The sequence below is a fragment of the Crinia signifera genome, chromosome 9 (assembly GCF_055691185.1).
Source record: "Crinia signifera chromosome 9, ASM5569118v1, whole genome shotgun sequence".
Classification (NCBI taxonomy): domain Eukaryota; kingdom Metazoa; phylum Chordata; class Amphibia; order Anura; family Myobatrachidae; genus Crinia; species Crinia signifera.
Window position 1 is genome coordinate 6815634 of NC_139225.1, and position 27362 is coordinate 6842995.

General features: G+C 45.7%; 1 protein-coding gene across 2 annotated transcripts in view; it reads left to right on the forward strand.

Annotated features, from left to right (window-relative positions):
• Positions 1 to 27362, forward strand: part of SCAI (suppressor of cancer cell invasion) — a 108317-nt gene that overhangs the window by 50667 nt on the left and 30288 nt on the right. For both annotated transcript variants that reach the window (XM_083160982.1, XM_083160983.1), the window contains exons 3-9: positions 2696 to 2791; positions 3206 to 3292; positions 6283 to 6381; positions 12530 to 12626; positions 19239 to 19337; positions 22318 to 22470; positions 23971 to 24072. In XM_083160982.1, the coding sequence (XP_083017108.1) occupies positions 2696 to 2791; positions 3206 to 3292; positions 6283 to 6381; positions 12530 to 12626; positions 19239 to 19337; positions 22318 to 22470; positions 23971 to 24072 (733 nt within the window). The remainder of the gene's footprint in view (positions 1 to 2695; positions 2792 to 3205; positions 3293 to 6282; positions 6382 to 12529; positions 12627 to 19238; positions 19338 to 22317; positions 22471 to 23970; positions 24073 to 27362) is intronic.

Sequence of the window (27362 nt, forward strand, 5' to 3'; positions counted from 1 at the left end):
GTTTTTTTCAGTGATCGGCAGATTTTTCCATCTAAAGATTGCATCTTCATATCTGGAAATTGCCCCAATCAATTGTCATTTCAGCTGTTCATAATGTAAATAGATGAAGAAAACGAATTGGGAATGCCCACACATCTAAAAAAGATCTGCAGATAATACCAGATAATTAAACATGTTTAAAAACCTGATTAAGCAATCGATTGACGATTGTGATTGGGATTGCCAAAAGGGGGAGCCCACACATCTAAAATTAATTGTGGCAATCATCTCCATATCTGAAAATTGTCACAATTAATTGCTGATGTATGGGGCCCTTTAGACGTTTAGAGCTGTTGTGAGCTGTGTTCGCTGTTGAAGTATTGAATCCTCGACTTACATAAGTGTGTCACTATTGCATCGTTCTCGCTAAAAGATCTATGCCAGTGATGGCTAACCTTGACACGCCAGCTGTTGTTGAACTACACATCCCAGCATGCTCTGTTACAGTTTTGCTATTTGGCCATGTTAAAAATGATGTGGGGCATGCTGGGATCTGTAGTTCAACAACAGCTGGAGTGTCCAGGTTAACCATCACTTGTCTTGCACTCAACTTTCAAGAGCGCTAAAGTGGAGAGTGATCAAGTCACAGCCAATCTAACACTGTCTTAACTGTCATTTTCAAACACACCCTTGTATGTAACATGGCAGTTAGGAGATTATTGGCTGAAATGTAATAGGATGAGAGAATAAGAAAGTGAGAGATTTGGTAAGAAACCTTTTTTGTTGTTGTTAAAGCAGCAATCCTTTACACAGCAATACCAGTTTGATTTTGCAATTGTAAATGATTGCCGCTTTAAAAAATAACTGGAGATTTCTTCCCAAATCTCTCACTTTCTGATTCTCTCATACTATTATATTTCCCCCAAGGCTTATATCCTAGACCCCTGAGTGTTCCAGCAGCCTTCCTTCTCACCTGGATGTGAGCGACTGCTATTTCCAAGACTAAAGCAAATGATTTTTTGAGATTTTTTATTTATGCAAGAAATGTCTTCATCGCATTATACCACCGCCACCATGTTGTAGTGAAAATTGCTTCAATTCATTTACGTTTTACAAGCTTTATTCGAAGAGAAATGAGTTATAATTTATGGGCATGATTAGAAATGACCTTAATTTCATGCAAATGATATGCAAGAGATACTGGGGTGCCCATTACTCTACGCATCCAAACTCATTTCAGTGCCACATGTGCACAAAGTGACTATACTCGTGTGAAGTGCTGGGCGCACTGTGTTTGGGTGTTTAAATGCCCGACTTTCATGGACTTGCCACCTAAAGTGGGAGTGAGCGCACATAATGGGCACCCACGGCACTTTTGTCCATTGGCACCAACAATTGAATAGCTCCCGCCACTTTAGCTAGGAGCAGTGGGCAGCGCAAACCGAATTCCCCTTTTACGTGCAACTTTACCTTCTCTTATAAGCTTTCCTTCTATGTTCTGCCAGTTAGTCCCGGCTGTCAGCGGTGATTAATCAGCTTTATACTGTATTTCCACAATAATTACTACCTATTTCTCTATTTCTGTCCCGTTAATAAATGCACCTGTAGCGGAGACACTTTGGGTCACCTGCTCCTGCCAGAGGGTAATCCCGTGCGCCTCTCTATGTTCTAGGTGCGTAATTCCGATCCTTGATAAAGCAAACATAATGGAACATTTCTAGGACCGGCGAGAAGCGGTGCAGTGCGCTGTTGTGATAACCTGCAGGCAGTAGCTGGCACTGCCTGGAACAGACCTTTTTATGGAAAGAGAGGTAGTGGTGGGAGTTTAGGCTTTTGGGTAACTAGTCACAGTGGCAGCCTGTTTCCATGGAAACCTCACCGCAGGTGGCTGTACTGTGTGACGGAGCGCTGCTGCTGTATGCCGGCAGACAATGCCAACCAGAACGTGCTGAGAATGTGCTAGGACATCAGTGCCCCAGACGGATCTGTACAGGGTCCCTGTGGCAATAACTAGGTGAATCGGACTCTGGTTATCTACCTCCTCCACATACTGTACACAATACTGTCATCGGGACGTGCAAGCAGCGCCTCCCTAACGAGGAGCAGAAGGTCATAGAGTTGGGAGGGGGGCAGCTTCCGTGGCCCAGAGGATCCTCTCATTGCACAGCCCATTAATTCCACGTTCTGTGTGGTGAGTGATAAGGCATTGAGGCAGGAGGTGCAGCTGGTGAGAGGGGAACATACTCAGTCTCCTCGTAGACGGTTCCTGCACAACCTTATTGTGGCCATCTCATTTTCTGCCTATTCACTGGTTCTAAAAGCAGCGGCACTCAAATTTGGTACAAAACATTGGGGCGTATATTCGGCCAGGCGGCTTTCAGGTGCTCGGTAAACTGCGATGTTTGGCATGCAATCCTGAATCAGGGTATTAGGTCTGTTGATACAGGCGGATAGAGGTACATTGCAAAGTAATAGAGATAATGGTAAATCAAATATACAGTGTTTTGCTGATGATTTATACACTTTGTACTTGTTCTACATGGTCTTGAACTGTAAGTAATTGTGTTCTTGTTTTGGCTATTTATTTGTGTACTCTGCAATTGGGCGCTGCCGATCCCTTGTGGCGCCATATAAATAAAGGTTGTTAATAATAGTAATAATGATCAGCCTGAGCACAATGAAACTCCTATTGACAGACCTTGTGTACTCCTTGCAGGGACTTGCCCCAGTACGGACAGAAGCAGTGGCAGTCGTACTTTGGAAGGACTTTTGATGTCTACACAAAGCTGTGGAAATTTCAGCAGCAGCACAGGTGAACATGCCGGTTTTACTGTGTGTGTGTGTGTGTGTGTGTGTGTGTGTGTGTGTGTGTGTAGTAACCCAACATCTTTTTGAGAGATGCTAAATATTCCAGTGTCACTTAAGTTTGTTATATAAATTCAAATAAAGGTTGTGTAAAAAAAAAAAAAAATTATATTTCCTATATAAGGTAAACATCACAGGTCATTAAAGGTGCGCATACACAGTGCGATGCGCGCTCCTGCAGACATTGCATCGCACAGTACAAAAAGTATGTGCTGCGCAATCTTGCTGAGCATTCTAGCATTGCTCAGAACGTTCAGCAAATCTCCCCGTGTGTAGGCCCCATTACATTTTTTGTACATGCCTTTACAAGTATTACAATTTTTTTTTTTTTATTATTGTTTTTTCTTGCCCCCCTATTTAGACAGGTCCTTGACAATCGGTATGGACTCAAGCGTTGGCAGATCGGAGAAATTGCCTCAAAAATCGGCCAGCTGTACTACCACTATTAGTAAGTATGGGCTGTAGGCCGGAACCTGAATTCAACACGTTTGACAGTAGCAGACAGAAAGGCCGAGGCGTGCGCAGTGTTCTGCTGTGTACACCGATTATTTTACTTTGTGCGCGGGCTGACGGCCGCGTCCGTTATTCCTAATGAAACCATAATCCGCCATCCTTGGCCACAGAACGTAAAATCATTGGTTGTGCCTGGCTGATATGAATAATGAAAGTGGTGCATGTTTTGTTTCAGTCCGTTTATGGACTGCGGGAGGGGGCCTTTGTCTGTGACCCTTACATTGTAGGGCTTAGTAAAGCCTCCTCGTTCTGCCTGTTCACTTAAAAGGTTTGCAGACGCTGTGCTTTGTTTCCTGTTAGGGGAGTCACTGATTACAGCTTTGACTCTCATCCACGTCCACGGTCAGGAGACTGCAGCTGCCTAATTCTGAAGCAAATAATACTTTTGTCATTACCTGTAACACCAAGTTTGTTTAAGAAAGTGGAACACTGGAATGGTAGCTTCACAGGACGACTGAAAACCGTGTCTTCCTAGCAACACATAACTATCATTTATTACCAGTAATTTAAATAGCGCACACATATTCTGCAGCGATGAACAGAGATTAATATTACCAGTTACTGGGGCATCATGGATGGTGTAATGGATACCATTACTGCCTCACAGGGCTGAGGTCATGTTTTTGATTCCCACCTTGGCCCTATCTGTGCAGAGTTTGTATATTCTCCCTGTGCTTGCGTGGGTTTACTCCGGGTACTCCAGTTTCCTCCCACAATCCAAAAATAAACTGGTACGATAATTGGCTCAATTAACCCTAAAATGTCTGTGCGTGTACATGTGGTAGGGAATATAGATTGTAAGCTCCACTGGGGCAGGGACTGATGTGAATGTTCAACTACTCTCTGTACAGCGCTGCGGAATATGTGTGCGCTATATCATAAACTGGTAATAAAAAAGTAATGACAAATATAGCGCACACATATTCCGCAGCGCTTTACAGAGTATAGTTGAACATTCACATCAGTCCCTGCCCCAGTGGAGCTCACAATCTATATTCCCTACCACATGTACATGCACACCCAGACATTCTAGGGTTTTGTTGGGAGCCAGTTAACCTACCAGTCTATTTTTTGGACTGTGGGAGGAAACCGGAGTACCAAGAGGAAACCCACGCAAGCACGGGGAGAATATACAAACTCTGGTGGGAATGGAACCCATGACCTCAGCGCTGTGAGCCAGTAATGCTAACCATTACACCATAGGTACTGCCCCGTATATATAACACATGGTGGGGATAGAACCCATGACCTCAGCGCTGTGAGGCAGTAATGTAACCATTACACCATCCGTACTGCCCCGTATATATAATACATGGTGGGGATAGAACCCATGACCTCAGCGCTGTGAGGCAGTAATGTAACCATTACACCATCCGTACTGCCCCGTATATATAACACATGGTGGGGATAGAACCCATGACCTCAGCACTGTGAGGCAGTAATGTAATCATTACACCGTCCGTACTGCCCCGTATATATAACACATGGTGGGGATAGAACCCATGACCTCAGTCCTGTGAGGCAGTAATGTAACCATTACACCATCCGTACTGTCCCATATATATAACACATGGTGGGGATAGAACCCATGACCTCAGTCCTGTGAGGCAGTAATGTAACCATTACACCATCCGTACTGCCCCGTATATATAACACATGGTGGGGATAGAACCCATGACCACAGTGCTGGGAGGCAGTAATACTAACCATTACACCATCCGTACTGCCCCGTATATATAACACATGGTGGGGATAGAACCCATGACCTCAGTGCTGTGAGGCAGTAATGTAACCATTACACCATCCGTAGTGCCCCGTATATATAACACATGGTGGGGATAGAACCCATGACCTCAGTCCTGTGAGGCAGTAATGTAACCATTACACCATCCGTACTGTCCCATATATATAACACATGGTGGGGATAGAACCCATGACCTCAGTCCTGTGAGGCAGTAATGTAACCATTACACCATCCGTACTGCCCCGTATATATAACACATGGTGGGGATAGAACCCATGACCACAGTGCTGGGAGGCAGTAATACTAACCATTACACCATCCGTACTGCCCCGTATATATAACACATGGTGGGGATAGAACCCATGACCTCAGTGCTGTGAGGCAGTAATGTAACCATTACACCATCCGTAGTGCCCCGTATATATAACACATGGTGGGGATAGAACCCATGACCTCAGTCCTGTGAGGCAGTAATGTAACCATTACACCATCCGTACTGCCCCGTATATATAACACATGGTGGGGATAGAACCCATGACCTCAGTGCTGTGAGGCAGTAATGTAACCATTACACCGTCCATACTTCCCCGTATATATAACACATGGTGGGGATAGAACCCATGAACTCAGCGCTGTGAGGCAGTAATGCTATAACCATTACACCATCCGTACTGGCCCGTATATATAACACATGGTGGGAATAGAACCCATGACCTCAGCGCTGTGAGGCAGTAATGTAACCATTACACCATCCGTACTGTCCCATATATATAACACATGGTGGGGATAGAACCCATGACCTCAGTCCTGTGAGGCAGTAATGTAACCATTACACCATCCGTACTGCCCCGTATATATAACACATGGTGGGGATAGAACCCATGACCTCAGCGCTGTGAGGCAGTAATGTAACCATTACACCATCCGTACTGCCCCGTATATATAACACATGGTGGGGATAGAACCCATGACCTCAGTGCTGTGAGGCAGTAATATAACCATTACACCATCCGTACCGCCCTGTATATATAACACATGGGGGGATAGAACCCATGACCTCAGCGCTGTGAGGCAGTAATATAACCATTACACCGTCTGTGTTACTCTGTGACTGGCACCAACTGGTGAGTACAATATTCTAGACTAAGATTCAGTAACCAGACCTTTTCCTTCTCTGGCAGTCTCCGCACATCAGAGACCAGTTACCTTAATGAAGCATTCTCTTTCTACTCTGCGATTAGACAGCGCTCCTACTATTCCCAGGTCACCAAAGAGGACAGGTGAGACCCTGTTTTGGCTTATAAGATATTTATCAAACCTTTTAGGAAATGATTGTTTTATGTGCAATATGGGTTTCCGATATGTAGACGTTTTCAATGCTGTGAAATATGTTTAACACATCATCGCCCTCTAGAGGCGGCTGTGGGCTTTGCCCAGGATGTCTATGAGAAGTCAGATGTGGTGATTAATTCTTGCGGCAAGGTAATCGTGGCAGTAGAAATGTATTTTCCAAAAGACCCGGGGTCCCCAGCTGAGCCCTTTATATACTACTTGGTTTCAGGTCTTATGGTTTTTCTTCTATGTCCTTGGGATTATGTGTACTGGCAGCACATAAATCAAGGGTCCAGCTCAGGCACAATGGTAGAATGCTGATCTGGAAGGTCTTTGTAACGGAGGATAAATCCAGAAAACAAGAACTGCCATATTCTTTGTGTACGGCATATCTATAACAGCATGGCTTGATTATAGCACATCTAAACTGATAAAGAGCAAGGATCCCAGTTCATCTTTCTACCAATTAGCTTATACAGTATCCTTGTTATATCGGTTACATGTCACTGCTGCGGAATTATCGGACATGTGGCTAAACCACCCCCAGCACGGTTCCATGGTAATAACCAATGATCTGCGGCATACTTGCGCACTGGGCGGGGAGAGCTCAGGTTTCTGCTTTCACAATGACCTACAGGCTTCCACATTGCTCTTCTGTTAATGCCACAAATCTTTCATTCCTAATTAATTTATTTATTGTAGCCTTCAATCCATTGATCCGTTTTATGATGAAATCCCAGATAGCTGCTTTTTTTCCCACAGGACACTCACGTCGACCCTATTTAAGTCTACATGAATTGGGAGGACCACTGAAGGTCGACTTGGCTAAGGTCGACAGAATTGGAAGGTTGACAAAAGCATTAGTTCGACAGTGGGAAGGTCGGCAAGTCGAAAGGTTGACTTGAGTTTTTAAAGTTTTTTTTTTTTTTTGAGCTGACACGTGCCGACAGGTGGTATTTTATTTATGCCCTACCATCCATTACGGCGTGGTGGTAGTAAAAATAAAAAGTGCCCGCAACATGGCAAACGCAGCTGTACACTTTGACAGTGTCCATGTTGACTATGTTGACATTCGGGACAAAAATCTCACGTTAATTTTTTGACTGTTGGCCTTGCCGTTATCGACCTAATGTTTGTGTCCACCTTCCAACCCGGTCAACCTTACCCATGTCGACCCTTTTCAAATGTCCACTTGTTTGGTCGACCTTCAGTGGCCAACTCAATGCATGTCAACCTATATTGGGTCGATCCAATGCCCAATACCCATTTTCCACATAGCACAGACTTATGACCTTTAGTAGATAATGATTACGGTCACATTGGTTCCCCGTCTCGTTGTTTTACTGAGGTCAAGGGGTTAAGAGTTAAATACCAGTGAATTATAATTCCTAGGGGTGAGTGATAGTGGTAACCAATCAGCTCCAAACTGTCATTTTTCAAACACAGCATGTATAATGGCATTAAGATCCTGATTGGGTATTACTTTATCTTTCCTTAAGCTTTGATCTATCTGCCCCTAGTTTTGGATAAAATGAGCCTCTTGTTACTGCTTTAAACTATTTTTTGAGGCTTTGTATGTGTTTGATGAATACTTCACTGTTTTTTTTTTTTCTCGCCGCTAATATAGTTTGTATGTGGTTAACAAACCCACCCCCCACCACCCTTTTAAACCTTGAGGACTTGCCTTCTAGTTACACTTCATAGCTGAAATGTATGGGGTGGTTTGTCCTGTAATGATTTGTTGTTCACGGACATTCTCTGCAGTCAGTAGCCTGGAAGCAGCTGACATTTGTTGTCAAGATAAATTACTGCAGAGGCTCTCATGGACATGAAAATAAGTCCACTCGACAGGTACAAACGCGATAGGGGAGGCTGGAAATTTGTTCAGACGTTTTGCTGCCAGCTCGCTCATTCATAAACCAGTCTGAAAGGATAAGCCGTCAGCAAATGTGACTATGGACAGCTCAGCCTGGGTGATAGAGACCTGCAGGAGAAACCCAGAGCGTCCGCTGTTGTTGCAGTACTCTTGTTTTACAAGAAAAACTTTATTCGTTTAACATTCTTCTCCCACACCAAACCTAATTAAATAAGAACCCGCATTATGCTTTGTACATAGAATTGTCCTACGTTAGTTTGAATCGTGTACTCGGATGTTGGGTAACTTATTATGCTCTATGGGGGCAAATTCGTTATTTTCACCAGCAACTGTCCATGCTGGGTGCCCGAAAGAGCAATTCTATTGTTTTTGTTTTTGGGGCGGGAATAGCTGTCGGATAAGCTCCCGACGGTGGTTATCTGAAATGCGCAAAAGTCAGCTGTTTCAGTGCTCAAACGCTTGTCACGTAGCACCCATTAGTTTAGTCGGGTTCAACCACTGTATGCTATACCCAGGCTATTTGCGCTAAAGAAACACCATTTGGATCTCATCTAAACAGAAAGGAGATCAGACTTGAAAGAAACAATTAAATAATGTGCTGCCACTATTCCCGACGGGGGAAATACCGACACCATTGAAGAGGGATCACGGCAGAGCCCAACATTAGAAGCTGTCGGGCCCGTTCTGCCGATAACAGCCGTGGATTGTCGCGACCCCGGCTGCAGATCGGCAATCCACGGCCATTTACGTGGCCACGCCCACTTTTCACCTATCGGCAGGCGGGACATTGAATCCCGCCTGCCGATTTGCTGTCTGGCAAAACGGGCCAGGGTCACAGCTGTCGGGACGGATTGACAGTAGTTACCCCGGATTTAATACCCCCTATATCTTGATAATGCATAGATAAAACATTTTTTATTTCTATAAAGTGAATACCTTGGGGATTATTTTGAAGATGGGATGTTGCTACGGGCAACCAATACGATTCTATCTATTATGTTCTAGAAGGTGCTAAATAAATAAGTAGATTCTGATGGGTCGCTATCTTCAATAGAACCCCCCATCTTACTAAAAAACTCCTTGAATCTTGCCTGTTAGGTCATATTAGTGTTGAAATTGAAATTTTATTTTAAATCAGAACTTCTTAATATTTTATTCCTATATTTATTAATAAGCTTGGACTATATCAGGCTTTGATTGAATAAAGACCCTAAGACCCTCATTTAACCCATTCAGTGAGAGGATAAAAAAACAGAGCAGCAGTGGCAGATAGGACGGAGCAGGTTGGGCCAGACATGGCAGAGTTGATGGGCAGACTGTGATGATTCTGCTTAGTCCGGGTCCCTTTACTGGTAAAAGAAAAAAAAATAGTGGAAGGAATCCTGGGAATTTATACTGCAACTAGGTGATTCATCGCGCCCTCCGGGCGCTCTTCACACCGTCGTGAGGGGCTTCGCCCCATTTGAAGTGGAAATATATGTGAGTGTGAGATGTATTGTAATTTGGTGAATAATGTTGTTGTAGTGAATTTGAGTGACAGCATAAATGTTTAGAAATGAAAGTGCATATAATTGAGTCTGACTTGGGAGTGGACAACGTTAGTTAGGAGCGTGAGTCAGTGGTTCCCCTGTGCGGCAGGTAGCGTTGGGGGGGTTGGGTGGGGTGTGTGTGCGTTGTGTAAACATGGGGCTGGCTAGGTTGGGCGGCTAGTGGGGAGGGGGGTTGGGAGGCAGCGTTTGTGTCTTACCTGGGAGCGGACAGAGTTCGTTGTGAGCGTCAGGCAGCGGTTCCCCTGGGCGGCAGGTAGCGTTGTTTGGCTGGGAGTCAGCTGGGAGTGTCAGGCAGCGGGTCCCCTGTGAGGCAGGTAGCGGTGTCCGGGTGGGATCCTTTTGGGAGCGTTAGGCAGCGGGTCCCTTGGGCGGCAGGTAGCGGTGTCTGGGTGGTAGCCAGGTGGGAGAGTCAGGCAGCGGGTCCCATGGAGCGTCAGGTAGTGAAGTCTGGCTGGGAGGCAACTCTCATCATTAGGCAGTGGGTCCCCTGGGTGGCAGGGATGAGTGTGCTTCTCAGCTGGGCGACAGGCAGCTTTTGGTAGGCAGGCAGCGTGGCTGTAGATGCGTGCAGGTGTGTGACCTGAGTGGGATAATGGTGGGAAGGGGAGGTGACGTTGGGGGATGCGGGTGGGGCACTGTGCGCATCCCCCTTGGTGACGGGGAGGCTCTAGGCTGTTGTGTTTGCCTGGGGGGAGGCTGCCGGACTATCTTCTTGTCCTCCCCCCTCGTTACAGGCACACCCGACAGCGGTCCCCTGCTCCTGCACTAACATTAACCCGCCCCCCTTGTAACTGTATGCCGACACGCAGATCCATGTTTGTTGAGGGGCGGTCCCCGGCTCCGGCTGCAGGGCTAATATAATAACAGACACTGGGAAAATGGTTGCCCCCATAATGCTGTATGGGGGCAGCCATTTTCCGCGTGTGTGTTATTATTGCTGGCGGAGGCGGGGACCGTCTGTCGGGCGACACAGATCTGCGTGTCGGGGGGGCGGGGTTATTGTAGCTGCCGTAGCCTGTGGCAGAAGGGGGCCTAATGCTGGAGCGTGTTGTACTGACTGCCGCAGCCGGGGTCCGGCCGTCGCCCGACACAGTTCTGCGTGTCGGGGGGCGGGCTAGCCGGGGACCGCTGTGGCAGCAGGTGGGGCGTGCAAGCGGTGTCCGTCCGTCGGGCGACACCGTTCTGCGTGTCGGGGGGTGAAGTTGCAGGGGACCGCTGTGTCAGAAAGGTTGGTGCAGGCGGGGTCTTTCCGTCGCCCAACCCAGCGCTGCGTGTGGGGGGCCGGGGTTAGCGTAGGCTGGGTCCGCTGTGGCTGAAGTGGGGGGTGTTGTTGGGAATGTCTTAGAGGCAGAAGGGGGGCGGGCGTTGTGTTATTATTGGTGGCCGTTGTCAGGTGTGAGGCAGAAGGGGGTGCGGGCTAAATGTCCGGTGGGGGGGTCTAGGAGGGGGGAGGCTGTGTAGATGTGTGTAGATGCCCTATGGGCGGTCCGGGGATGAGTGTGTTGGGGGAGGGGTTGTGGGTGGTGAGCAGCCGTGGATGGAGTTAGTGGGCAGGCATGGTGAGTGTTGGGCGAGGAGGGGTGTGTGCTTGTGGAGAGCATGTACGACGGAAGTGCGGAAGTGCCTTGCTTCTGCAGTGTGGCTGACGGTGGATGGGCCTGTCAATCACCCCTGAAACCCCGCCCACCGTTTGCCACACTGCGTTGACTGACAGATCTGGCCAAATATATAAGAGATGATCTGTTATGCTTGTGACACTGTGGGGGAAATCTGAATGGGTACCTGTAAAAAAAAAAAATATTATACTCCCCACCTTCATTCACCCCAGAAAGGGAGTAACCTGGAGGGGGGAACCCATCCATTTGGAGGGTCCCCATTCTCCCAGTGACCCAGCCAGGGCTGACCAGCCATGGTTGTCATGCTTTGGCAGAAAGAACTTGTGTAAAGTGTCCCCCGGTTGAGGCGTGACACCGCCCGATGCTGGTTATAAAAAATATGGGGAACCCCTTTTCTTTATGTCCCCCGTAGGGCTGGTCATACTTGTGGGGGGGATATTGTTTCGGCTGTGCTTGCCATTCATAAAAAAGAACGCAAATCAGCCAAATTTGACTGATTTATTAGTTTGTGGATCACTGGGTGCCAGACATAATTAAGATCAAATGGGTATGACTGCCCCCATTCGTACACATTCGATCTTAGTAAATTTCCCGGTGAGGACGCTTTTGATAATATACACTCATCTAATAATAATAATAATAATCATGTGGACTCCACTCATGGGACAGCTGCGTGCCGACATAGGGCGGATTTCATGTTTGGACGCACTTGTCTACGCAGCTGCAAATGTTTAGGCTGCAGACCCGCTAATCATCGCTGCCCAGAACACAATATTAGGTGCCCACTGATCACAAATCACTAATAACCAACTACAAGTCTCATGATACCTATCCGTTTGGGAATTATGAAGCCTTCTTGTAATACTTGGAACCTTTAATCAAATATCTTCGTCCTAGAAGTAGCCATGTGTGCCATGCATTACATGCACGCACTTGCCACAGGAAAGGGGTCAATGTGGAAACTTGTCATCACGTTGGCGAACGGCACATCCTGAGATTTGTTATTAAGGACCGTGACAACTTGTTTAGATAACTGTAAGTATTTGTCTTGTAGGCCGGAGTTGGTTGTGAAGAAACTGCGGTACTATGCTCGCTTCATCGTCGTCTGTCTCTTACTCAATAAAATGGATGTTGTTAAAGACCTAGTCAAGGTAATGGATGGTCTCTGTGTTCTGAGCTTCGGTGATTCATGTGCTGCTCTGGTGCTGTCATTCTAATATTAGTTGTGCTGCCTCCTGACATTGGACGTTACAACGCAACAACGCATACAATTCCTTCCACCTCTGCTCTGAGCGTGTCTGTGTATTTCTGTGTACTGTACGCGTGCATTATCTCTGCCTGCTCTGAGCGTGTCTGTATATTTCTGTGTATGCGTGCATTATCTCTGCCTGCTCTGAGCATGTCTGTATATTTCTGTGTATGCGTGCATTATCTCTGCCTGCTCTGAGCATGTCTGTATATTTCTGTGTATGCGTGCATTATCTCTGCCTGCTCTGAGCGTGTCTGTATATTTCTGTGTATGCGTGCATTATCTCTGCCTGCTCTGAGCGTGTCTGTATATTTCTGTGTATGCGTGCATTATCTCTGCCTGCTCTGTTCGTGTCTGTATATTTCTGTGTATGCGTGCATTATATCTGCCTACTCTGAGCGTGTCTGTATATTTCTGTGTATGCGTGCATTATATCTGCCTGCTCTGTGCGTGTCTTTATATTTCTGTGTACGCGTGCATTATCTCTGCCTTCTCTGTGCGTGTCTGTATATTTCTGTGTACGTGTGCATTATATCTGCCTGCTCTGAGCGTGTCTGTATATTTCTGTGTACGCGTGCATTATCTCTGCCTGCTCTGAGCGTGTCTGTATATTTCTGTGTACGCGTGCATTATCTCTGCCTGCTCTGAGCGTGTCTGTATATTTCTGTGTATGCGTGCATTATCTCTGCCTGCTCTGAGCGTGTCTGTATATATCTGTGTATGCGTGCATTATCTCTGCCTGCTCTGAGTGTGTTTGTATATTTCTGTGTACGCGTGCATTATCTCTGCCTGCTCTGAGCATGTCTGTATATTTCTGTGTATGCGTGCATTATCTCTGCCTGCTCTGAGCATGTCTGTATATTTCTGTGTATGCGTGGATTATTGCTGCCTGCTCTGAGCGTGTCTGTGTATTTCTGTGTACGCGTGCATTATCTCTGCCTGCTCTGAGCGTGTCTGTGTATTTCTGTGTATGCGTGCATTATCTCTGCCTGCTCTGAGCGTGTCTGTGTATTTCTGTGTATGCGTGCATTATCTCTGCCTGCTCTGAGCGTGTCTGTATATTTCTGTGTACGCGTGCATTATCTCTGCCTGCTCTGAGCGTGTCTGTGTATTTCTGTGTATGCGTGCATTATCTCTGCCTGCTCTGAGCGTGTCTGTATATTTCTGTGTACGCGTGCATTATTGCTGCCTGCTCTGAGCGTGTCTGTATATTTCTGTGTATGCGTGCATTATCTCTGCCTGCTCTGAGCGTGTCTGTATATTTCTGTGTATGCGTGCATTATCTCTGCCTGCTCTGAGCGTGTCTGTATATTTCTGTGTATGCATGCATTCTCTGCCTGCTCTGAGCGTGTCTGTATATTTCTGTGTATGCGTGCATTATCTCTGCCTGCTCTGAGCGTGTCTGTATATTTCTGTGTATGCGTGCATTATCTCTGCCTGCTCTGAGCGTGTCTGTATATTTCTGTGTATGCGTGCATTATCTCTGCCTGCTCTGAGCGTGTCTGTATATTTCTGTGTATGCGTGCATTATCTCTGCCTGCTCTGAGCGTGTCTGTATATTTCTGTGTATGCGTGCATTATCTCTGCCTGCTCTGAGCGTGTCTGTGTATTTCTGTGTATGCGTGCATTATCTCTGCCTGCTCTGAGCGTGTCTGTGTATTTCTGTGTATGCGTGCATTATCTCTGCCTGCTCTGAGCGTGTCTGTGTATTTCTGTGTATGCGTGCATTATCTCTGCCTGCTCTGAGCGTGTCTGTGTATTTCTGTGTATGCGTGCATTATCTCTGCCTGCTCTGAGCGTGTCTGTATATTCCTGTGTATGCGTGCATTATCTCTGCCTGCTCTGAGCGTGTCTGTATATTTCTGTGTATGCGTGCATTCTCTGCCTGCTCTGAGCGTGTCTGTATATTTCTGTGTATGCGTGCATTATCTCTGCCTGCTCTGAGCGTGTCTGTGTATTTCTGTGTATGCGTGCATTATCTCTGCCTGCTCTGAGCGTGTCTGTGTATTTCTGTGTATGCGTGCATTATCTCTGCCTGCTCTGAGCGTGTCTGTATATTTCTGTGTATGCGTGCATTATCTCTGCCTGCTCTGAGCGTGTCTGTGTATTTCTGTGTATGCGTGCATTATCTCTGCCTGCTCTGAGCGTGTCTGTATATTCCTGTGTATGCGTGCATTATCTCTGCCTGCTCTGAGCGTGTCTGTATATTTCTGTGTACGCGTGCATTATCTCTGCCTGCTCTGAGCGTGTCTGTATATTTCTGTGTATGCGTGCATTATCTCTGCCTGCTCTGAGCGTGTCTGTATATTTCTGTGTACGCGTGCATTATCTCTGCCTGCTCTGAGCGTGTCTGTATATTTCTGTGTACGCGTGCATTATCTCTGCCTGCTCTGAGCGTGTCTGTATATTTCTGTGTACGCGTGCATTATCTCTGCCTGCTCTGAGCGTGTCTGTATATTTCTGTGTACGCGTGCATTATCTCTGCCTGCTCTGAGCGTGTCTGTATATTTCTGTGTATGCGTGCATTATCTCGGCCTTCTCTGAGCGTGCCTGTATATTTCTGTGTATGCGTGCATTATCTCTGCCTGCTCTGAGCGTGCCTGTATATTTCTGTGTAAGCGTGCATTATCTCTGCCTGCTCTGAGCGTGTCTGTATATTTCTGTGTACGCGTGCATTATCTCTGCCTGCTCTGAGCGTGTCTGTATATTTCTGTGTACGCGTGCATTATCTCTGCCTGCTCTGAGCGTGTCTGTATATTTCTGTGTACGCGTGCATTATCTCTGCCTGCTCTGAGCGTGTCTGTATATTTCTGTGTACGCGTGCATTATCTCTGCCTGCTCTGAGCGTGTCTGTATATTTCTGTGTACGCGTGCATTATCTCTGCCTGCTCTGAGCGTGTCTGTATATTTCTGTGTATGCGTGCATTATCTCGGCCTTCTCTGAGCGTGCCTGTATATTTCTGTGTATGCGTGCATTATCTCTGCCTGCTCTGAGCGTGCCTGTATATTTCTGTGTATGCGTGCATTATCTCTGCCTGCTCTGAGCGTGTCTGTATATTTCTGTGTACGCGTGCATTATCTCTGCCTGCTCTGAGCGTGTCTGTATATTTCTGTGTATGCGTGCATTATCTCGGCCTTCTCTGAGCGTGCCTGTATATTTCTGTGTATGCGTGCATTATCTCTGCCTGCTCTGAGCGTGCCTGTATATTTCTGTGTAAGCGTGCATTATCTCTGCCTGCTCTGAGCGTGTCTGTATATTTCTGTGTACGCGTGCATTATCTCTGCCTGCTCTGAGCGTGTCTGTATATTTCTGTGTATGCGTGCATTATCTCTGCCTGCTCTGAGCGTGTCTGTATATATCTGTGTATGCGTGCATTATCTCTGCCTGCTCTGAGCGTGTCTGTATATTTCTGTGTATGCGTGCATTATCTCTGCCTGCTCTGAGCGTGTCTGTATATTTCTGTGTATGCGTGCATTATCTCTGCCTGCTCTGAGCGTGCCTGTATATTTCTGTGTAAGCGTGCATTATCTCTGCCTGCTCTGAGCGTGTCTGTATATTTCTGTGTACGCGTGCATTATCTCTGCCTGCTCTGAGCGTGTCTGTATATTTCTGTGTACGCGTGCATTATCTCTGCCTGCTCTGAGCGTGTCTGTATATTTCTGTGTACGCGTGCATTATCTCTGCCTGCTCTGAGCGTGTCTGTATATTTCTGTGTACGCGTGCATTATCTCTGCCTGCTCTGAGCGTGTCTGTATATTTCTGTGTATGCGTGCATTATCTCTGCCTGCTCTGAGCGTGTCTGTGTATTTCTGTGTATGCGTGCATTATCTCTGCCTGCTCTGAGCGTGTCTGTGTATTTCTGTGTATGCGTGCATTATCTCTGCCTGCTCTGAGCGTGTCTGTGTATTTCTGTGTATGCGTGCATTATCTCTGCCTGCTCTGAGCGTGTCTGTGTATTTCTGTGTATGCGTGCATTATCTCTGCCTGCTCTGAGCGTGTCTGTATATTCCTGTGTATGCGTGCATTATCTCTGCCTGCTCTGAGCGTGTCTGTATATTTCTGTGTATGCGTGCATTCTCTGCCTGCTCTGAGCGTGTCTGTATATTTCTGTGTATGCGTGCATTATCTCTGCCTGCTCTGAGCGTGTCTGTGTATTTCTGTGTATGCGTGCATTATCTCTGCCTGCTCTGAGCGTGTCTGTGTATTTCTGTGTATGCGTGCATTATCTCTGCCTGCTCTGAGCGTGTCTGTATATTTCTGTGTATGCGTGCATTATCTCTGCCTGCTCTGAGCGTGTCTGTGTATTTCTGTGTATGCGTGCATTATCTCTGCCTGCTCTGAGCGTGTCTGTATATTCCTGTGTATGCGTGCATTATCTCTGCCTGCTCTGAGCGTGTCTGTATATTTCTGTGTACGCGTGCATTATCTCTGCCTGCTCTGAGCGTGTCTGTATATTTCTGTGTACGCGTGCATTATCTCTGCCTGCTCTGAGCGTGTCTGTATATTTCTGTGTACGCGTGCATTATCTCTGCCTGCTCTGAGCGTGTCTGTATATTTCTGTGTACGCGTGCATTATCTCTGCCTGCTCTGAGCGTGTCTGTATATTTCTGTGTACGCGTGCATTATCTCTGCCTGCTCTGAGCGTGTCTGTATATTTCTGTGTACGCGTGCATTATCTCTGCCTGCTCTGAGCGTGTCTGTATATTTCTGTGTATGCGTGCATTATCTCGGCCTTCTCTGAGCGTGCCTGTATATTTCTGTGTATGCGTGCATTATCTCTGCCTGCTCTGAGCGTGCCTGTATATTTCTGTGTAAGCGTGCATTATCTCTGCCTGCTCTGAGCGTGTCTGTATATTTCTGTGTACGCGTGCATTATCTCTGCCTGCTCTGAGCGTGTCTGTATATTTCTGTGTACGCGTGCATTATCTCTGCCTGCTCTGAGCGTGTCTGTATATTTCTGTGTACGCGTGCATTATCTCTGCCTGCTCTGAGCGTGTCTGTATATTTCTGTGTACGCGTGCATTATCTCTGCCTGCTCTGAGCGTGTCTGTATATTTCTGTGTATGCGTGCATTATCTCGGCCTTCTCTGAGCGTGCCTGTATATTTCTGTGTATGCGTGCATTATCTCTGCCTGCTCTGAGCGTGCCTGTATATTTCTGTGTATGCGTGCATTATCTCTGCCTGCTCTGAGCGTGTCTGTATATTTCTGTGTACGCGTGCATTATCTCTGCCTGCTCTGAGCGTGTCTGTATATTTCTGTGTATGCGTGCATTATCTCGGCCTTCTCTGAGCGTGCCTGTATATTTCTGTGTATGCGTGCATTATCTCTGCCTGCTCTGAGCGTGCCTGTATATTTCTGTGTAAGCGTGCATTATCTCTGCCTGCTCTGAGCGTGTCTGTATATTTCTGTGTACGCGTGCATTATCTCTGCCTGCTCTGAGCGTGTCTGTATATTTCTGTGTATGCGTGCATTATCTCTGCCTGCTCTGAGCGTGTCTGTATATATCTGTGTATGCGTGCATTATCTCTGCCTGCTCTGAGCGTGTCTGTATATTTCTGTGTATGCGTGCATTATCTCTGCCTGCTCTGAGCGTGTCTGTATATTTCTGTGTATGCGTGCATTATCTCTGCCTGCTCTGAGCGTGCCTGTATATTTCTGTGTAAGCGTGCATTATCTCTGCCTGCTCTGAGCGTGTCTGTATATTTCTGTGTACGCGTGCATTATCTCTGCCTGCTCTGAGCGTGTCTGTATATTTCTGTGTACGCGTGCATTATCTCTGCCTGCTCTGAGCGTGTCTGTATATTTCTGTGTACGCGTGCATTATCTCTGCCTGCTCTGAGCGTGTCTGTATATTTCTGTGTATGCGTGCATTATCTCTGCCTGCTCTGAGCATTTCTGTGTATGCGTGCATTATCTCTGCCTGCTCTGAGCGTGCCTGTATATTTCTGTGTAAGCGTGCATTATCTCTGCCTGCTCTGAGCGTGTCTGTATATTTCTGTGTACGCGTGCATTATCTCTGCCTGCTCTGAGCGTGTCTGTATATTTCTGTGTACGCGTGCATTATCTCTGCCTGCTCTGAGCGTGTCTGTATATTTCTGTGTACGCGTGCATTATCTCTGCCTGCTCTGAGCGTGTCTGTATATTTCTGTGTACGCGTGCATTATCTCTGCCTGCTCTGAGCATTTCTGTGTATGTGTGCATTATCTCTGCCTGCTCTGAGCGTGTCTGTATATTTCTGTGTACGCGTGCATTATCTCTGCCTACTCCGAGTTGCTGTATTTTAATTGTCTACCATGCCGTTTGTAACACCTGTTAAAGCACAAATGTCATGCACACATTACGCCATCTCTTATACAATGGTGGTGTTTTGTAGAGATCACTGCCGCAGAACGGTGGTACAGTAAGTGTATAGACATCGCCAATACCTCAGTGATTGACAGACCATCGCTGCAAACCTAAAGCAGCGCACACGTGACATTTCATAGGTGTTATTTGCTGATCTTTTATTTAGGAGCTGTCAGACGAAATTGAAGACTACACACATCGCTTTAACACAGAGGATCAGCTGGAGTGGAACCTCGTTCTCCAGGAGGTGGCTGCATTCATAGAGGTTCAGTATTCTTCTTTCTTGTAACTGTGTGATCTAACAACTAGATGTCAGACCTATCATTGTTAGGATAATCTAGCACAGAGGTGCCCAAACTCGGTCCTAAATGCAATGGTTCAGTTTTAAAGTATAGTCATGCTTGGCCACAGGTGACCTAAATAGTACCTCAGTGATTTGGCTTTAACCATCTGTGCTGAGTCAAAGATATCTTTAATACATGGACTGTTAAGGTGTGTACTCGCTGGCTGATATATCGCCTGTTCCATTGAACGACAAATATATCAAATTAACATCGGCCAGTGTGTACCAGCGATATATCTATGAAAGGTGTTGTTCACAGGTATCTCTATCATGCCGGCTGTGCAACACCGTAGATGCCCGATTTTATATATATATATGCATTGTGCTGTGTGTGTACAGGTGATCCGCTGACCGTCCGTACAGCCGCTGCAGGAGCTCCTAGTTGTGACGGATCGGGCAGTGTGCAGTGTGAACACGCTGCCCGATCCGTCTGTGGATATATGTGCAGATCAGATGATCTGCAGATGTATCTACTTTTGTGTACCCGGCTGTAGGGTTCCTTGAGGACTGTGTTTGTCTTACTGCTGATCTAGTTTTATTCTCTTATTAACAGACATAAATATGGATCTCATGATGATCCATGGCTGATTGTGCATTTTATGTGATACTGGCCGAATAAATATATTGTAGCAATGTCTACAAGATCGTCCGTTTACAGACTGGTTTCTCTATGAACATATATATATATTTATAGGTACTTGTGTATTATCACGGCGCCCATCGCATCGCATACCACTAATTAAGGTTTGCGATGGTATGCGATGGACCCGATTTGAGGCTTTTCCCGAGAATAGTGTACAATTTTAATATCGCGACGCGATTTCAATGTTAAATGCCCAGGCAGACCCGATTTTTAATTGTATCCCCACCCTGATGGGTAATAAGTATGTTAAATGTCCCCCGCATTGTTAACGCCACCCCACTATCAACGCCAACCCGAAGCGTGGCGAGCCTGCGAGGAGCGCCCGTACGCGTCTTCCGACCTTTTCATAGTGGGGGACTATCCACATCAAGCCCGAAGCGTGGCGAGCGCAGCGAGCCCGCGAGGGGACGCGCATTACTTCACAAGTATTGCGGGGCTCGCTGCGCTCGCCATGCTTCGGGCTCGGTGGCTCGCTGCGCTTGCCACACTATATAAAATCAACTCCACGCCGACGTGGATAGTGGGGGTATGAAAAGGTCGAAGGACGCGTACTGCCTCCCCTTGCGGGCTCGCTGCGCTTGCCACGCTTCGGCTTGGCGTTGATAGTGGGGTGGTGTTAGCAATGGGGGGGCATTTAATATTGTCAGTACCCATCAGGGTCTGGGTGCGTATACAATTTAAAATCGGGTATAATCGTGTCTCATCGCATCGCATGCGATGCAATTTTTTGGTTGTACAATGGCATGCGATGGAAACAGGGGCGCCGTGATAATACACAAGTACCTATTTATATATACTGACGGATGCTCAATTAGTTAAGTGTCACACAGGTGCTTGCACGGGATGTGTAATCTTGAGTAAAGACGAGCACCCTTGGTTCCCCCTGTCACTGTGTGACATCAGTAACCAGATCTAAATCTACACCATAATATAATGCAGAGATCTTGGTTTCATATATTTGCAAATATATTGGAAGCCTTCAAGCCAGTTGTCAATGTCTCTCTGGGTATTGGGGGCACTATTGCTATATCTAGGTTCAGGGTGCAGCACCCCAAATATCAGCATAAGCCAGAAAGCCCAAAGCCGCACACCAGTGTTTAGGGGTGTACACAAATGGTGCGATTCGATCGGGATCGATTTCGACTATACTGTACAGATCGGTCGGTACTATATCATCTTGCCTGCAAAGTCTATTTTTTGAATCGATGCCGGGCATTAGGATCGAAATGGAATTCATTCATTTACAGTCCGATTTTGCAAAATAGACCAAGTTGGGCCGTGTGTTAAGAAGCCAGAGCTATGTACAGAAAGTGATACAATATATCTTACTCATAATTTCACTCACACTATTCCGTTAGTATTTTATTTCCATTTATCCCTTTTGTATCACTTTCTGTTTTCAATGTTTGCTGGGGGCTATCCTATTAACACCAATGCCGGCTACCTGCTGTTACCAGGTATTATGTGCACGCAAAATAGAATCGCCTATATATAGCCACCGGGACCCGCAATAACTCATGGGATCGGGGACTTATCCCGTATCCCAAGTGTGATCGCATGTCCTTTTTTTTTGGCCCATAAAAATGGCCGCTAATTGGAAACACCTTGGTCATTACTTTGGGATATCCAGCCATTTTTTTATTTATTTATTAACAGTTTCTTATATAGCGCACACATATTCCGCAGCGCTTTAGAGAGAATATTTGAACATTCACATCAGTCCCTGCCCCAGAGGAGCTTACAATCTATATTCCCTACCACATGTACATGCACACACAGACATTCTAGGGGTAATTTGTTGGGAGCCAATTAAGCTACCTGTATATTTTTGGATTGTTGGAGGAAACGGGACTACCCGGAGGAAACCCACGCAAGCACGGGGAGAATATACAAACTCCGCACAGTTAGGGCTATGGTGGGAATCGGATGCCTATAATCGGCCTCTTTTCCCTAATAGAGATGATCTGGCATATAATTATAATTTAATCTGAATAATAAAGTGGTAGCTAACATAGGCTGATGAACTGCTGGAAAGTTCAGTGGCTGCCCAGCTATTCCCTCATGAGTGGGGAACACTCATTTATTTCACACTATTTTCAAGTCCTATCTCCAGTGATTTCCATGAATTTGTGTCCTGATTAATGGACCGGTTTTAATGCTTCCTATGGAGCAGTCAGACATGACATAAAGCTCTGAGAGGCGGAGGTCTCCTACAATTGCAGACGGTTCATTATATTTATCTCCTTTCTCCGGTGGCAGGCAGACCCCGTGATGGTTTTGAACGATGACAACACCATTGTAATCATTTCAAATCGTCTGGCGGAGACCACAGGACCAGTGCTGGAACAGGGCATGGTGGTGGGACAGTTAATGCTGGCTGATGCCCTCATCATCGGCAACTGCAATAATCAGGTGAGGAAGTTCCGTCGCAATATTTGGGGCAATGCAGCCCTGCTCTGTAAGTAGCCCACCAAATCAAAATGAAGGGTTTTTGTTGTATGATGTTTTCAGTTTTGCTTATGGGAATGCCTCAGACCTATGACCATAGAACACCAAACATGTGTCCTTCCCTTTTTTACTATAATATTCCTTCAAAGAATAATAGAATTGGATTTTTATATGAACGAGCACTAGGAATCCTTGCAGTAAAAGGATACAGACAAAAACATGTACAACAGAGAACAGGCGCTCCTCCGGTTTAAGGGAGAAATATAAAGCACAATCCGGGGCTAATTTCACCCAATCCAAAAGAAAGTATAAGCACAAGAGTCCTTTTGATCATATTTATTTAAAAAGTCCTTAATGCACACTGCACCGCGGATCGTCAGTGGTTTCTCAACACAAACCAATGCGTTTCGTCCTTGCAGACTTCATCAGGGGTCATCAATTTCTCTGATTATAGTGGTTTATTATGTTAAATATCCACTTAGAAGAAAACACGAGAGGACCAAGCAAATAAAAAATGACCCTGGAACAAACCAATTTGTGTAACAGGTTAAAAACAACCATCAATGGAGGTACCTCCCAATATACAGATGTAGCGCCGATCATCCAGTGCCGGGGCTCGCCAGACCACCCCCACTGGTGAGCGGTGCTACATCTGACTGACGCGTGTCCCAGTTTCCCGTCTGCGGAGGGATGGGAACCCCTGCCCGTCTCTGCTTCAGGGAGATGAGCAGGGTTAGAGGGGAACACGCGCGCGTCCCCTTCCGGCGGCTGGTGGTGGTGCGTGGCGAATCCACCACCAGCCCCTGCAAAGATGAATGCCGCTTCATCTGTAGGACTGTCTCGCAGTAGATCAGGAGCAGTCTACTAGGAGACGGTCCTAATATAAATATATATTTACATTAAAGAACTGTTACTGATGATCTGTATTGACTGCAGGACTAAAGCCCCCCCCCCCCCTCCTCCCCCATATTCCAGGTTGCAGGGTCTCTTGCATGCAATATATCGCATGCTATCCCATTTCCCGCTGCCGGGAGGCTGATCATGTCTCTGACTCCGATCTGATTTGGCCTCTTTCCCTTGATTTCTTGGCCTGATCTGTCTGAATCAGGTGAAAAGTGGCCAAATCGGACTAGTGGATGGGGCCGTACCTCTAGACCAGGCATTCCCAACCTCAGTCCTCTCTCTATCAGTGCATGTTTTCGTTATATACAGGCTTCAGAACAGATCGCTAAAATAACTGAGATACTAATTAAGTTATCAGTTCTCAAGTACGAATATCTCTAAAACATGCACTGCCTTGAGCATTGAGGTTGGGAACACCTGCTGCAGACCCACCCTTGCTTTGTAATGTGCCTGAGTACTGAAGCCTCATTTGGAATTTCAGTTTTGAAAGCCCCAAAAAATCTTACCCGGTTTTGTGTTTCCGTGTGATTGTTCATCTCACTAACCTAGGTTTTCTCCCAGGTGAAGTTCAGTGAGCTGACCATTGATATGTTCCGAATGTTACAAGCTTTGGAGAGAGAACCAATGAATCTCACCTCTCAGATGAATAAGCCGGGATTGCAGGTAATTCAAGATGAAGCTCCGCATTCAATGAAAGGCCTAAACATGTTCTCACTTAATTTGACCTTGGTGCAATCAGTTAGCAGCTGTTCCAGTGGGGGAGGGGGAGGGGGGATGTTACTCCCCAAATATAAGTAAACAATGGAAAAGATATGAAGAACAGCGCTTCTGCTATACTGAGGTATGAATACACCGTACACGGCTAGGGGAAAAAAAAAAGTTTTCAAATGAAAATATCACAATAATAAAATTGCATGCATTAGTAGATGAATAAACGCAAAAAAAAATCAGCTTATTTGTTTGTATACTGCACCTCCACACAGTCAATCAAGGATAGAAACAAAGGGGGTTTGTTACCCGCACAGGATCCTCATTGGAATCTTTGAGGAAGAGACAGAAAGGGACCCCCCAATTATCACATGTAGACAATTATTTTCTGGATATCTAGATTAATATGGGAAGTGTGCTACCACTTGAGACAAAAAAATTGAATGAGAGCAAAAGGAGGAGGAAAAGGTTTGTCGTTGGTGTGGTGCACCTAATTATTCAATTAAAATTTAACTTTTAATATGTTATTTAAGATAAGATAAGCGAAATATGACAAACACACAAGCAACATTTAGTGAAGACAAGGTAAGGTAAGTGGTGTTTTAAAAGGTCGGTGGCCTACTGACAACGCACTGCACTAGGGAGATAAGATTGGTAACCAGGTTGTAATATGCTGAACACTGTATATATTATGTATTAAATTTTAATCAGAATTGTGTCTCCTTTGTTATTTGACAGCTAGTAAGGTGGGGTATGTCCTGCACACATGTGTCACATCAAGTGGCAGGTGTGTGATATATTAATAACGGGGTAACGAGGAGACAATGTACTGCTCCAGTGGAGATTAGTACATGTACCCCTTAAAAGAGGTTCCGTTAGTCAGGCCTGTGTAATCCGGTTACAGAATGAACTTAACCTTAGTGTTATATCACTTAATAGAAACGGTGATTAAACATCCACATTAGTCCTAATAGGATTCAATTTGTTTATTTTCTTGTAGCTGTTCTGATAGGTCACAGCGTGTATGTTGAATGCCCTGTGGCTTTAAATCAGGGTTTATTTTCACCCATATAAAAAATTGCAACAGTATCGAATATTTTATACAAGGGAATCCTTATGTTGGACAGTGGGATTTGAGAAGTGAAGATATGTAACACACGTTAGGTAACACAGCCAATGAGATCGCCTGACCAGAAAGGGTTGAAATAGGAAACAATAAACCTTTAATAATAATTAGTAGGGTTTTCCTTTTCTCCACTGGGTGCTATTAATACGTGGGGCATAGTTGCTGATATAGATTTTATTGCTACAATGTTTCTCAACTTAATCTGCCTCTGTACACACTGTAACAATGGTAATAATGGGTCACTTGAATTACAAGCGAGATCTGGTTGTAGAAACGCTTATCTGCGTGATATCTACAGATCCTGACAGGCAGCATTAACACATGCACTGCTGTAGGATGCCAATGATTGTAGTGTCTTGCCCAGTTTGAAATAACAGTTATTGTGGGAGACTAAGGAGTCCCTAGCATACAGCTCCCACAGACTGTAATCTTTTAGCCTGAAGCGCTAAAGGTGCCCATACACTAGTAAGATTTATCTTCAGATCTGGCTGGTTGGAACAAAAACATGGTTATGGATGAGTGACAGTTTGGCAGTTTTCCAGCATTTCCAAGCAAATGGTCAACTGTCATTTGCTCTCATCCATAACCATGTCTTTGTTCCAACCAGCCAGATCTGAAGATAAATCTGCGTGTGTATGGCCACCTTAACAGATAGTACCGACACGTACACTGCTAGAGTTCTGGCAGTTGCTGTGTCTTCACTGGTCAAGGATGGCAGTGAACACTGGAGCTCGGACGTACCCGGTTATCTAGCTAAACCTGTGGGTTAAATACATAAATCAAAATACATTCCTAGTCAAAGTGCGTGTCAGTAGGCGACACCGCTAGCCGGCGCACGCTTCGCTCACGCTTTTTTAAGGGGTACATGTACTAATCTCCACTGGGGCAGTACATTGTCTCCTCGTTACACCGTTATTAATATATCACACACCTGCCACTTGATGTGACACGTGTGCTGGACATACCCCACCTTACTAGCTGTCAAATAACAAAGGACACTGAGACACAATTCTGATTAAAATTTAATACATAATATATACAGTGTTCAGCATATTACAACCTGGTTACCAATCCTATCTCCCTAGTGCAGTGCGTTGTCAGTAGGCCACCGACCTTTTAAAACACCACTTACCTTACCTTGTCTTCACTAAATGTTGCTTGTGTGTTTGTCATATTTCTCTTATCTTATCTTAAATAACATATTAAAAGTTACATTTTAATTGAATAATTAGGTGCACCACACCAACATCAATCAAGGATATATTCTGGATGTGAACCGGATGAAAGTCAGGGTCAAATGTCCAGCTGGTGGAATTGAATCCAGGCAGATTTTGTATCCGTATTTGGCAAACTCTTTAATAATAAGCAAGGGGTCCACCAAGCGGGTGAATAGGGGGATTACAAAAATAAATGCAGGTGTACCTAGCCGTGTACAATTTTCTCAAATAATACAGAAAATCGCAAGCACAGAAGACCTGTAAATACTGTATTTTACTTTTGTGGGTTATTGCCAAATTGGTGACGTATGGCACCACATATTATAACCTGTGTCGACCAACCCGGCAATTCAACCTATAACATAGATTAAACCTGAGTTTCCCTTTGTATAATTTAGGACCCGGGTTTAGTATGAAAGCATCGGATCCGGTTTTGCGATGTGAAAGGGGTATCAAAGGGTCTGCCAGCCAACTGCTTCTATTGCGGGAATGCTTTCACTTGTCAGTGCTAATATGTGCATTAAAAAAACATAAAGCTATCACATGTGTTGAAAAAATTAATACAATATTATAATACAGCTGTTTTTCGAAGAATATTAATTCTTTTGGTCTTTGATTGCCATCCTGACAGGCGGCATTTTATACCCTACCATCCACTAAGGCATGGAGGGTGAATATAATAGTGTGCCAAGCGCAGCGAGGCACCGTGCCCGAAGCATGGCGAGCGCAGCGAGGTACACTGCCCGAAGCATGGCGAGCGCAGCGAGGTACACTGCCCGAAGCATGGCGAGCGCAGCGAGGTACACTGCCCGAAGCATGGCTAGCGCAGTGAGGTTCACTGCCCGAAGTCATGTCACCCGATTCTATTTGTCGAACTAAACCCTGTTATAGCAGAGGTCACT